Raw genomic sequence first — 14915 nt, forward strand, 5'->3', positions numbered from 1 at the left:
ATACTAACAGAACTAAAGGGGGATATAGATTGCAATGCATTCATTCTAGGAGACTTCAACACACCACTCACCCCAAAGGATAGATCCACTGGGCAGAAAATAAGTAAGGACACGGAAGCACTGAACAACACAGTAGAGCAGATGGACCTAATAGACATCTATAGAACTCTACATCCAAAAGCAGCGGGATATACATTCTTCTCAAGTGCACATGGAACATTCTCCAGAATAGACCACATACTAGGCCACAAAAAGAGCCTCAGAAAATTCCAAAAGATTGAAATCCTACCAACCAACTTTTCAGACCACAAAGGCATAAAACTAGAAATAAACTGTACAAAGAAAGCAAAGAGGCTCACGAACACATGGAGGCTTAACAACACGCTCCTAAATAATCAATGGATCAATGACCAAATCAAAATGGAGATCCAGCAATATATGGAAACAAATGACAACAACAACACTAAGCCCCAACTTCTGTGGGACACAGCAAAAGCAGTCTTAAGAGGAAAGTATATAGCAATCCAAGCATATTTAAAAAAGGAAGAGCAATCCCAAATGAATGGTCTAATGTCACAATTATCGAAATTGGAAAAAGAAGAACAGATGAGGCCTAAGGTCAGCAGAAGGAGGGACATAATAAAGATCAGAGAAGAAATAAATAAAATTGAGAAGAATAAAACAATAGCAAAAATCAATGAAACCAAGAGCTGGTTCTTCGAGAAAATAAACAAAATAGATAAGCCTCTAGCCAGACTTATTAAGAAGAAAAGAGAGTCAACACAAATCAACAGTATCAGAAACGAGAAAGGAAAAATCACGACGGACCCCACGGAAATGCAAAGAATTATTGGAGAATACTATGAAAACCTATATGCTAACAAGCTGGGAAACCTAGGAGAAATGGACAACTTCCTAGAAAAATATAACCTTCCAAGATTGACCCAGGAAGAAACAGAAAATCTAAACAGACCAATTACCAGCAACGAAATTGAAGAGGTAATCAAAAAACTACCAAAGAACAAAACCCCCGGGCCAGATGGATTTACCTCGGAATTTTATCAGACATACAGGGAAGACATAATACCCATTCTCCTTAAAGTTTTCCAAAAAATAGAGGAGGAGGGGATACTCCCAAACTCATTCTATGAAGCTAACATCACCCTAATACCAAAACCAGGCAAAGACCCCACCAAAAAAGAAAACTACAGACCAATATCCCTGATGAACGTAGATGCAAAAATACTCAACAAAATATTAGCAAACCGAATTCAAAAATACATCAAAAGGATCATACACCATGACCAAGTGGGATTCATTCCAGGGATGCAAGGATGGTACAACATTCGAAAGTCCATCAACATCATCCACCACATCAACAAAAAGAAAGACAAAAACCACATGATCATCTCCATAGATGCTGAAAAAGCATTTGACAAAGTTCAACATCCATTCATGTTAAAAACTCTCAGCAAAATGGGAATAGAGGGCAAGTACCTCAACATAATAAAGGCCATCTATGATAAACCCACAGCCAACATTATATTGAACAGCGAGAAGCTGAAAGCATTTCCTCTGAGATCGGGAACTAGACAGGGATGCCCACTCTCTCCACTGTTATTTAACATAGTACTGGAGGTCCTAGCCACAGCAATCAGACAAAATAAAGAAATACAAGGAATCCAGATTGGTAAAGAAGAAGTTAAACTGTCACTATTTGCAGATGACATGATACTGTACATAAAAAACCCTAAAGACTCCACCCCAAAACTACTAGAACTGATATCGGAATACAGCAAAGTTGCAGGATACAAAATCAACACACAGAAATCTGTGGCTTTCCTATATACTAACAATGAACCAACAGAGAGAGAAATCAGGAAAACAACTCCATTCACAATTGCATCAAAAAAAATAAAATACCTAGGAATAAACCTAACCAAAGAAGTGAAAGACTTATACTCTGAAAACTACAAGTCACTCTTAAGAGAAATTAAAGGGGACACTAACAGATGGAAACTCATCCCATGCTCGTGGCTAGGAAGAATTAATATCGTTAAAATGGCCATCCTGCCCAAAGCAATATACAGATTTGATGCAATCCCTATGAAACTACCAGCAACATTCTTCAATGAACTGGAACAAATAATTCAAAAATTCATATGGAAACACCAAAGACCCCGAATAGCCAAAGCAATCCTGAGAAAGAAGAATAAAGTAGGGGGGATCTCACTCCCCAACTTCAAGCTCTACTATAAAGCCATAGTAATCAAGACAATTTGGTACTGGCACAAGAGCAGAGCCACAGACCAATGGAACAGACTAGAGAATCCAGACATTAACCCAGACATATATGGTCAATTAATATTTGATAAAGGAGCCATGGACATACAATGGCGAAATGACAGTCTCTTCAACAGGTGGTGCTGGCAAAACTGGACAGCTACATGTAGGAGAATGAAACTGGACCATTGTCTAACCCCATATACAAAAGTAAACTCAAAATGGATCAAAGACCTGAATGTAAGCCATGAAACCATTAAACTCTTGGAAGAAAACATAGGCGAAAACCTCTTAGACATAAACATGAGTGACCTCTTCTTGAACATATCTCCCCGGGCAAGGAAAACAACAGCAAAAATGAGTAAGTGGGACTATATTAAGCTGAAAAGCTTCTGTACAGCAAAAGACACCATCAATAGAACAAGAAGGATCCCTACAGTATGGGAGAATATATTTGAAAATGACACATCCGATAAAGGCTTGACGTCCAGAATATATAAGGAGCTCTCACGCCTCAACAAACAAAAAACAAATAACCCAATTAAAAAATGGGCAGAGGAACTGAACAGACAGTTCTCCAAAAAAGAAATACAGATGGCCAACAGACACATGAAAAGATGCTCCACATCGCTAATTATCAGAGAAATGCAAATTAAAACTACAATGAGGTATCACCTCACACCAGTAAGGATGGCTGCCATCCAAAAGACAAACAACAACAAATGTTGGCGAGGCTGTGGAGAAAGGGGAACCCTCCTACACTGCTGGTGGGAATGTAAGTTAGTTCAACCATTGTGGAAAGCAGTATGGAGGTACATCAAAATGCTCAAAACAGACTTACCATTTGACCCAGGAATTCCACTCCTAGGAATTTACCCTAAGAATGCAGCAATCAAGTTTGAGAAAGACAGATGCACCCCTATGTTTATTGCAGCACTATTTACAATAGCCAAGAATTGGAAGCAACCTAAATGTCCATCAATAGATGAATGGATAAAGAAGATGTGGTACATATACACAATGGAATACTACTCAGCTATAAGAAAAGGGCAAATCCAATCATTTGCAGCAACATGGATGGAGCTGGAGGGTATTATGCTCAGTGAAACAAGCCAAGCGGAGAAAGAGAAATACCAAATGATTTCACTTATCTGTGGAATATAAGAACAAAGGAAAAACTGAAGGAACAAAACAGCAGCAGAATCACAGAACTCAAGAATGGACTAACAGGTACCAAAGGGAAAGGGACTGGGGAGGATGGGTGGGTAGGGAGGGATAAGGGGGGGAGAAGTAGGGGGGTATTAAGATTAACATGCATGGGGGGGTAGGAGAAAAGGGAGGGCTGTACAACACAGAGAAGGCAAGTAGTGATTCTACAACATTTTGCTATGCTGATGGACAGTGACTGTAAAGGGGTTTATAGGGGAGACCTGGTATAGGGGAGAGCCTAGTAAACATAATATTCGTCATGTAAGTGTAGATTAGTGATAGCAAAAAAAAAAAAAAAAAAAAGGGCAGTTCCTGTGTGGTAACCTCCAACGAGTTCTACACAAGGGTATAAAGGGCATATAAAAGTGTAGGCAAAGGGTCTGTTTGTGTTTATACAGAGGATCAAAGCCTAATTGGGCTACCCCGAAAATGAACTAAGATACGATATGAAAAAGAACTTCCAACATCTGCACCCTCTGGAAGACTCATGCCAGAAGATGATCATCAAAAAACCCAACAAAGATCCACGCACTGCTACAGCTGTAGATGCACTCATCCCACCAGTTCCTGGACCTGCCATGGGAATGAGGAAGGAGATATCTAAGCTGGCCTGTGCATACAGTAAAACAACAAAATTGGACTGGATCTATACTGTTGGAACTCAACCAAGAATTTGGAGAAGTGCAAATTGTAGCGCTCCAAAGTCTTACAACTACAAACTATTTATTGTTAAAAGAACATATGGCATGTGAACAGTCCCCAGGAATGGGTTGTTTTAATTTGTCTGATTTCTCTCAGACTGTTCAAGTTCATTTGGACAATATCCACCATATCATAGATAAGTTTTCACAAATGCCTAAGGTGCCTAACTGGTTTTCTTGGTTACACTGCAGATGGCTGGTAATTACAGATATGCTTTGGTTATGTAACTATACTCCTATTATGTTAATGTGTGTGTGCAATTTAAGTAGTAGCTTAAAACCTATACATGCTGAAGTTACTCTACAAGAAGATATATCAAAGAAATAATCAATCTTCCCATGTTTTCTTCCGCCTGCTACTTCTATAGCTTTTCTTCTTCCTTCCTAATTACAACCCTTAAATAGAATTCGTGCCTCATATCAAATTTACCGAGTATCATAATTCTTCCAAGTGGTAAAGATACCTCAAGACAAATGCTGGGCATAGAAGCCACAGGGCATAAATATGCAAAGAAGTAAAAAGCTAACCTTTTCAAACAATAAGGCTTCTCTCTCACTTACCAACTTCACATTTCCCTGTATGGCCCCGGAAGATGACTGGTTAGCCAGAGACGGGTAAGATTCCTCAAGGGAGGAACAACCTAAGACAGGCACAGTCGCAGGGGGGCCATCAGGTGAGAAATTGGGGATCAACAGAGGTGAGGCTTAGAACCTCACCCCCCCGTTCTGAGAGAAATCTTCTGCATACGTGGATGTTTTATTGCCCTGGTCTAGCTTGGATTAACACATAGTCTACAGGCACACACCTGATCATCTACATGTGCTCTCTTACAACACTAAACTATGTTTTCTACCTTTATCTTGTATCTACCTACCACTTCAGCATTTTATTAAAAATAATAATAATAAAGAGAGAAATGTGGTATCCACATATAAATCAAGTATAAAAACCAAATGAGTATTCATATTTGAACTGACTGTTTATAGTTCATAATGCATGAGCAAAACCGAAAGTTTCTGTGATGACTGCCCTTGTACTGTTCACTATGTAACTTATTCATTATGTAAGAATTTGTTCTACATGTAAAAACTTGTTTGTTATGCCTCAGAAGATTGGAGACTGACAAAAATTAGGCTTGGGGTGGAATAATGATTGTGCATTGAGCATTGACTCCCCTATACAGAATTTTATTGTCGTTAACAACCATTTGATCAATAAATATGAGAGATGCCCTCACAAAAAAAAAAAAAAAAAAAAGGACAGACTTCCAATGGTAAAATAAATTAGTAACCGGGATGTAATGTATAGCATAAGGAATATAGTCAAGATATTGTAACAGCCTGGTAGGGTGATAGCTGGAACCTAGAATTATGTATATAAATGTTCTACCACTGTGTTGTACACTTGAAACTCATGTAATGTAATACTGTGTGTCAACTACCCTTCAATAAAAAATAATTATTAAAAAAAAAAAAAAAAAAAAAAATGGCCGCCATCCTGCCTAAAGCAATCTACAGTTCAATGCAATCCCTATCAAAATACCAACAGCATTCTTCAGTGAACTGGAACAAATGGTTCAAAAATTCATATGGAACCACAAAAGACTCCAAATAGCCAAAGCAATCCTGAGAAGGAAGAATAAAGCAGCGAGGATCTCGCTTCCAAACATCAAGCTCTACTAAAAAGCCACAGTAATCAAGACAATTTGGTACTGGCACAAAAACAGACCCATAAATGAGTGCAACAGAATAGAGAGTCCAGATATTAACCCAAGCATATATGGTCAATTAATATACGATAAAGGAGCCATGGACACACAATGGGGAAATGATAGCCTCTTCAACAACTGGTGTTCACAAAACTGGACAGCTACATGTAAGAGAATGAAACTGGATTACTGCCTAAATCCATACACAAAAGTAAACTCGAAATGGATCAAAGACCTGAATGTAAGTCATGAAACCACAAAACTCTTAGGAGAAAACACAGGCAAAACTCTCTTGGACATAAACATGAGCAACTTCTTCATGAACATATCTCCCCAGGCAAGGGAAACAAAAGCAAAAATGAATAAGTGGGACTCTATCAAATTAAAAACCTTCTGAACGGCACAGGACACCACCAGTAGAAAAAGGCATCCTACAGTATGGGAGAATGTATTCATAAATGACATATCTGATAAGGGGTTGACATCCAAAATATATAAAGAGCTCATGCATGTCAACAAACAAAAAGCAAATAAGCCAATTAAAAAATGGGCAGAGGATCTTAACAGACACTTTTCTAAAGAAGAAATTCAGATGACCAAAAGACACATGAAAAGATGATCAACATCGCTAATCATCAGAGAAATGCAAATTAAAACCACAATGAGCTATCACCTCACACCACCTAGGATGGCCACCATCCAAAAGACAGACAACAAATGTTGGCAAGGATGTGGAGAAAGGGGAACCCTCCTACACTGCTGGTAGGAATATAAACTGTTCAACTATTATGGAAAGCAGTATGGAGGTTCCTCAAAAAACTAAAAATAGAAATACCATTTGACCCAGGAATTTTACTCCTAGGAATTTATCCTAAGAATGCAGGAGCCCAGTTTGAAAAAGACATATGTACCCCTATATTTATTGCAGTATTATTTACAATAGCCAAGAAATGGAAGCAACCTAAGTGTCAATCAGTAGATGAATGGATAAAGAAGATGTGGTATATATACACAATAGAATATTATTCAGCCATAATAAGAAAATAAATACTACCATTTGTAACAACATGGATGGAGCTAGAGGGTATTACGCTCAGTGAAATAAGCCAGGTAGAGAAAGACAAGTATGAAATGATTTCACTCATCTGTGCCATGTAAGAACAAAGCAAAAACTAAGGAAACAAAATAGCAGCAGACTCATAGAACCCAAGAATGGACTAACAGTTTCCAAAGGGAAAGGGACTGGGGAGGATGGGTGGGAAGGGAGGGATAAGGGGAAAAGGGGGCATTATGATTAGCACACATAATGTAGGTAGGGGGCACGGGGAAGGCAGTACAGCATAGAGAAGACAAGTAGTGAATCTATAGCATCTTACTACGCTGATGGACAGTGACTGTAAATGGGGTATGTGGTGGTGACTTGATAATGGGGGGAGTCTAATATCTGATAAGGGGTTGACATTCAAATTATATACAGAGCTCATGCACTTCGACAAACAGAAAGCAAATAAGCCAATTAAAAAATGGGCAGAGGAGCTGAACAGACACTTCTCCAAAGAAGAAATTCAGATGGCCAACAGACACATGAAAAGATGCTCCACACCCCTAATCATCAGAGAAATGCAGATTAAAACCACAATAAGATATCACCTCACTCCAGTTAGGATGGCCAACAACCAAAAGACAAACAACAACAAATGTTGGTGAGGATGTGGAGAAAGGGCAACCCTCCTACACTGCTGGTGGGAATGTAAACTAGTTCAACCATTGTGGAAAGCAGTACAGAGGTTCCTCAAAAAACTAAAAATAGAAATACTATTTGACCCAGGAATTCCACTCCTAGGAATTTACCCTAAGAATGCAGCAACCCAGTTTGAAAAAGACATATGAACTCCTATGTTTACTGCAGCACTATTTACAACAGCAAAGAAATGGAAGCAACCTAAATGTCCATCAGTAGATGAATGGATAAAGATGTGGTACATATACACAATGGAATATTATTCAGCCATAAGAAGAAAACAAATCCTACCATTGCAACAACATGGATGGAGCTAGAGAGTATTATGCTCAGTGAAATAAGTTAGGCAAAGAGAGATAAGTATCAAATAATTTCACTCATCTGTGGACTCTAAGAACAAAGAAAAAACTGAAGGAACAAAACAGCAGCAGACTCACAGAACCCAAGAATGGACTAACAGTTACCAAGGGGAAAGGGATTGGGGAGGGTAGGTGGGAAGGGAGGGAGGGATAAGGGGGAAAATGGGGCATTACGATTAGCACACATAATGTAGGTGGAGAGACACGGGAAAGGCAGTATATACAGAGAAGACAAGTAATGATTCTATAGCATCTTACTACACTGATGGACAGTGACTGTAATGGGGTATGTTGGGGGGACTTGATAATGGCGGGAGTCTAGTAACCATAATTTTGTTCAAGTACATTAATGATATCAAAATAAAAAAATCAAAAAAATAAAATAGTGGGGGGGAGTCTAGTAACCATAATGTTGCTCATGTAATTATAGATTAATGATACCAAAATTTTAAAAATTAAAGAATTTCAAAAAAAAAAAGGGACTAGCAGTTACCAAAGGGGAGGGGTGGGAGAGGGCAGGTGGGGAGGGAGGGAGAAGGGGACTGAGGGGTATTATGATTAGTGCACACAGTATGTGGGGGGGGTCACAGTTTAGCATGGAGAAGACAAGTAGGGACTCTGTGGCATCTTACTACAATGATGGACAGTGACTGCAATGGGGTGTGGGGTGGGACTCGATAATAAGTGTGAATGTAGCAACCACATTGCTTTTCTTGGGAAACCTTCATAAGAGTGTATTTCAATGATACCTTAATAAAAATAAAAGTTAAAAAAGAGTTCTGGGGAATTTAATGACAGCATTGTTACTGAAGTTAACAATACCACATTGTATACTTACAAGTTGCTAAGAGCGGATCTTCAGAGTTCTCACCATGCCACACACACAAATAGGTAAGTAATCATGTGAGGTGACAGAGGTATTAATGGACCTTACTGTGGTTATCACTTCCCAATGTGTATGTGTATCAAATTGTTATGTAGTACACCTTAAATTTATACAATGTTTTATGTCAATTATATCTCAATAAAGCTGGAAAAAATCTCAGCTGTAATAAAGGAGATGCAAATTTAACAAAAAAGAAACTGTAAGAAGTTTAGTTTGACTGTATGGATATCAATAAGCCACTCAACAATATCCCAAACAGTAATTTTGATGGGACATGGTGATTTTCAATTCTAGGCACAACTGAAAAGTGCAAGAAACTTCTTTATGCACTCCTCTAGTCCCTGTGTACTCCCTTCTCATACTTTGGTATTTCTTATTATAATCCCTTCCTTTCTAGCCAAACACCTACTAACATCTACAACTTAATTTATCTTTTCCAGGCTATGCAACATAGTTCTTTCAATAATTCCTGAAGAAAATGAACAAGCAAACAGAAATTGAAGTGTGTACAATACCAAAAGCACAAGCAATAGAAGAAAATTAGATAAACTGGACTTAAAACTGAAATTTGGGGGCTTCAAAAGATATCATCAAGAATGTGAAAAGACAACTCACAGATTAGAGAACTATACCTACAAATTATGTACCCAGTAAGGGGCTTGTGTTCAGAATGTACAAAGAACTCTTAAAACTCAATAATAAAAAAAAGACAACCCAATTAAAAAGCATGCAAAGGATTTGAATAGACATTTCTCCAAAGAAGATATATAAACGGTCAATAAGTTATATCAACATTGTTAGTCATTAGGGAACTGCAAATCAAAACCACAAGATTCCACTTCACATGCACTAGGATGGCTATAATAAAAAAGACAGATTATAACAAGTGTTAATCAAAGATTTCAAGAAACTAGAGCCCTTATACATTGTTGTAGGAATGTAAAATGGTATAGCCACTTTAGCAAACAGTCTAGTAGTTTCTGAGGTTAAACATAAATTTCCCATAGACTTGGCAATTCCATTCCTAGATATAGCCCAAGAGAAGAAAACATGTCCACACAAAAACTTGTATATGAATGTTAATAGCAGCATTACTCATAATAACCAAACAGTAGAATCAAATGTCCTTAACTCTTGAATGAATATATAAAATATGATATATCCACTCAATGGAATACTATTCATCAACAAAAAGAAAATGAAGATACTAATACAACATGGATGATCCTTGAAAATATTATGCTAAGTGAAAGCTGCCAGTCACAAAAGCCCACATACTGAAGGATTCCATTTATATGAAATGTCCAGAATAGGCAAATCTAGAGACAGAAAACATATTAGTGGTTGCCTAGGGTTGGGGCAGAGATGACTGCTAAAGGATACAGGGCTTCTTTGGAGGTGATGAAAATGTCCTAAAATTGATTGTGGTGATGGTTACACAATGCTGTGAATATACTAAAAACAACTGAATTGTATACATTAAATGTGTGAACTGTGTGATATGTCAATTATATATTAATAAACTTATTACATATTAAGAAAACAAATTATTGGTATGCTTTGCAAATGACCAAAGTGACTCCAATCACAATTCTTTTGGGTGATTGATATGGATGCTGGGAAAGAGACATTTTTTCTCCTTTCCATATTTCAAACTGTATGTAAATTTGGCTATTCATGTCCAAGGCCAAATTTTGGACCCGTCATTAATCAGAGCAGCTCTACCAGTGAAATTTTCAACACTGGTATTTCACTTTTGGAGTCATGACCCCTAATTCTTTCAACTGTCTCACTTTCTTATTCCTATTTACTCCTTGACCTCAAAAATCTCTGATCTCCTGTTCTCCAAGTCTTCTAGATTCACTTCTTCCCTATTCATCCCAGATCCCATGATTCTTCACTTCAGCCATTATTTGCTAGGATTCCTTGGATCCTCTGTCCTTCCACTAGCCATGTCCTATGATCCTAAACATGACTCAAAAACACTTTCCTTTCTCTGCTCTTTAAAGGAAAAACAAAAACAAGCAATTACGCATTTAAAAATATTTGGTATGCATTCCAAGTTACATCCTCCAACTTTACTCAGCAATCCCATGAGGTCAGCTGTATCTCCCCCATTCCTTTCTGCTTCCTATCCCATTTTCCTCAACTGCTATTCCAATCTTTGACTCTCTTCAAACCTCCAACCCAACCCCACATCCCCTCGCTTTCACTTTACGTTTTAATTTGGATTTCCCTGGAACTAGACCTAGAGACCAGGATTTGAGTGCACAAAGCTTTTTGAAAAGATGCAATAGGAAAGGGAAGGCAGAGAGAAGCAAATTATTATTATGGGTAACTGGAGCTTAAGCCTACTAGGAAACTCTGGGAGCCAAGGTAGAGCCATGTATCTCAGGATCATCCCAGTCAAAGGCTAAAGAGTACCTGTCCATCAACTCCCATCAGTCACTTTTTAGGGCTGTTCCCAGGGAAAGGGCCATTATCTGGCATCTCTGGTTTGCCTTGCTCTCTGGTCAAAGCAGATTGCAAATGCCAGGATAAGCCCTTAGTCAAAAAGAAACAGATGTTAGGCCTCACAGAATTCCTGAAACACTTTCCACAACATAGAATGCCTGCAGAATATCTACAGCTACACCCATTCTTATCTCTTCCTCTACAGTATCAGAACAGGTATCTAGCTCCCTTCCTGCTCATGGTTAATCCATTCACCCATGTTCTGGGACCCTACAGTGACTATGTTCAGTGGCGATTTTTCCCTGCCCAGAAAGATTTCCCTCCTCCATCTTGTCAGTTTCTTTGGAGACCTTTTCTTGATAGTTCTAGGTTTCCCAATTGTATAACTGATATATTTCCTTTTTTACTTAAATTAGTTTGAGTTGGATTTCTCTCACATGTAAGTCAAAAGGCACTATTATAGGTACATGTTTTAAAAAATCTACTCATTTAACAAATCTTTACAGAATGTCTACTATGCATTCACTCTGTACCAGATGGGGATTCTGATTCCAAGGAACTCACAATCTGGTGATGGACCAGAGAAAGATGTAATTCCTACAGTGTGATAAGTGGTCTAAGAGGGGCATCTAAAATTATCCCCATTTTTCCAATTTCTTCAATCTTTTCCTCCAGTATCCCCATTCCTTCTTCATATATTATTTTGTCTCTAGGCCTCTTTTAAGTTTCCCTTAACATTACAACCTCCTTGTAGCTACCGCCATTTGTCTTCCGTCAAGCTTTTTATTTAATTGAACTATAACTGAAGTACAATATCATACTCATTTCAGGTGTATAACATAGTGATCTGACATTCCTATACATTGTGAAATCATCACCGTAGCAGTCTAATTACCATCTGTCACTAAACAAAGTTAATATAATATTGACTATATTCCCTATGCTATACATAAATGCCCACAAGTTATTTATTGTATAAATGAGAGTTTGTGGCTCTTGATCCCCTTCATCCATTTTGCCCATACATCAACCCACCCACCCAACTCTTCTGGCAACCATCGGTCTGTCCTGAATCTGAGTCTGGTTTTGTTTTTTAGATTCCACATATAACTGAACTCATATTGTTTATGTCTTTCTCTTAGTTCACTTAGCATAGTCAAGTTTTTAAGAAGAGTAATCATACTGTCTCTGCAATATGGCTGAAATCTATTAAATTTGCTGTTTATAAAACAAATGACCTAAATGCAAAATCCACTGGACAATTCAGTCATCATCTGTGGACATTTGACACTGACGCTCTCAAATCATTTTCATGAGGCATTCTCCTAAGGCTGATTTCCAAAATAGCCCATTCCTGACTCTCCATTCACCTTTCTGAAATGTTTCTCCGTCTTTTTTTTTGAGGGCTCTCTTCCTGAGCAAAACCCTTATGTACGGTGTGCATTAAAGAACACTATTTCCCATCCTTTTCTCTTTTACTATTTCCTCTCTCATTAATCTCCTCCACATCCATGGATTTAATTTCATTTTTCTGAAGACAACTCTGAAATCTGTACCTCCAGGCATACTTTGATGATGGTTCTCTCAGGTTTCCATTGTTCTCTATATAATTCCATAAAATCAGCTATCATATGGTATTCTAATTATGAGTATGCTTTTTCCCATTAGAATTTCAGTTCCTGAAGTCAGTGTGACAGGCATAGACTAGGTACACAATAAATACCTATGTAAAATTCCTGAATGATTTTCATTTCCTGGATCCTGTCAGAAAATCTGCAGCACATCTCACAAATATATTATAAAGCTAATTCCAGATATATGATCTATGAACTTCTCACCTTGTATTTTCTTTGTGTCCTCACTTTCCATGCTTGTCTGTACTCTTTTTCTGTATATTTCAACTGTAAGATAAAGGTATTTTCTCAACTTCAATCAATTTTGAGAGCTCTAGAATTATAAATGTAAAGAGATAGGGAAAGAATAGTTTTCCTGAGGCCAGAAGAGCAGGGATCAAATCTGAAACTTACTAGATGTGTGTGAGACAGGATGTTCACAGCTTAAGTTCTCTGAGGCTCAGTTTCCTCATCTATAAAATAGGAAACCTCTATTTCACAGAGTTGGTACAAGAATTAAATTTGAAGACATACATTTATGCATCTGGCATTCTTAAGTACTACAGGCATTCAACACATTTTATTCAGTTAATATGTAAGTGGCTGGTCAACTCTATTTGATCCTCTTCTGGCTCTATTTCCTTCCTTTCTTTCCTGTAAGTTTGCATTTCATTTCAGATTCAGATTCCATGAATCAAAAGTTCAAAACACACACACACACACTTTAGAACTGCATTTCTCTTCACAAGCTAAGCTTCATACTAAAAGTTTTCTAATAACCCACGTTTTTACAATGTAGTATTCCACTGTTAACCTTAAATCATTGTGTATTTAGCACTTGTTAGAAGAATTTTAAAAATAACTAGCAACCCTGACATAGCCTCTCAGATGTTTCACTGTAAAATACTAAACTGATTATGTAGAAAAAATATATCAGATCCTAATTAACTTTTAGGGCAATAAATCAAGGTTTACAGAACTCTAAAATTCTTTACTCCAACACTACATGGTTAAAGGAAGATACTTAATTATCCTTTTCATTCTCATTCTCAAAATGAAATTCCTAAGAAAAAATTAATAAATGTGAGAATTTTTTTATACAGTACTATACAAATGTTTTGCCATTTTTTAACCTAATATTCTGTTACAAGAGGAATGGTTAGGTATGTTATAGTTCATCCACACAATATTGTTACCAGCATACTGATGTTTACCGGAAATGTTTAATAGTAAGCAAAAATGCTTATATTACAATGTCAATCAAAAAGAGCAATACTCAAACTTTTATCTACAACATGATCCCAATTAAGTAGAGGCAAACATAAAATAAAACAAGACAGAAAACAGCAAATGCTAACACTTGTCTTCAGCTGGTGGTTCTATAGTGTTTTATTCCACTGTTTTCTATTTTTCCCATTTTTATAATAAGAGTTTATAATGTTAGGCAAGTGCTATCATAAGCTAGGCTCTGTTCCATAAACTTTCTAAATTTTATGTTTTTAGTCTTTACAACTTTACAGATGAGGAGAGGGTACACAATTTGCCCAAATTCAAACAGATAGTAAGTGCCAGAGCTGGAATGGGAATCAAAAAAATCCAAGGTCAGTCCCTATACTCTTATCCTCTATTAAACTCTCTAATGTGTAAATGTGCATTACCTTTGAACAAGTAGGTAAAGATTTAGCAAAAGAAAATAATTAAAAAACAGACTTAAAAAAATGGACTACTTTAAGTTTAAGGGCTATTTGTTTTAATTAACCACTCTGTTTTGCTTTTTAATATAACTATTTTAAAAGATATATTTCAAATAAAGAGGGGTAATTTCAAATTTAAATGTCTTAAAATTGAAAGCGACAATATACACTACCTTCTATTCCATTTTGTCTTTCATATACTGTTTTCTAATGGTTACTATGCACAGTAATATTGGATAAAGTTTAATAAAGACCTAGTAGTATCA

At 37.1% G+C, this 14915-nt stretch overlaps 1 protein-coding gene across 4 annotated transcripts in view; it reads right to left on the minus strand.

The window, feature by feature from the left end:
• TERB1 (telomere repeat binding bouquet formation protein 1) overlaps nucleotides 1-14915 on the minus strand; it is an 85001-nt gene that overhangs the window by 68740 nt on the left and 1346 nt on the right. For 2 of the 4 annotated variants that reach the window (XM_057492669.1, XM_057492670.1), the window contains exon 2: nucleotides 13181-13289. The exons of 1 other annotated variant lie outside the window; for it this stretch is intronic. In XM_057492669.1, the coding sequence (XP_057348652.1) occupies nucleotides 13181-13211 (31 nt within the window). In that variant the 5' untranslated portion in view covers nucleotides 13212-13289. Of the gene's footprint in view, nucleotides 1-13180; nucleotides 13290-13369; nucleotides 13429-14915 lie in introns of all 4 variants that reach the window. One more of the 4 variants, XM_057492667.1, reaches the window with a different exon arrangement.

The sequence above is a fragment of the Manis pentadactyla genome, chromosome 15 (genome assembly GCF_030020395.1).
Source record: "Manis pentadactyla isolate mManPen7 chromosome 15, mManPen7.hap1, whole genome shotgun sequence".
Lineage (NCBI taxonomy): Eukaryota > Metazoa > Chordata > Mammalia > Pholidota > Manidae > Manis > Manis pentadactyla.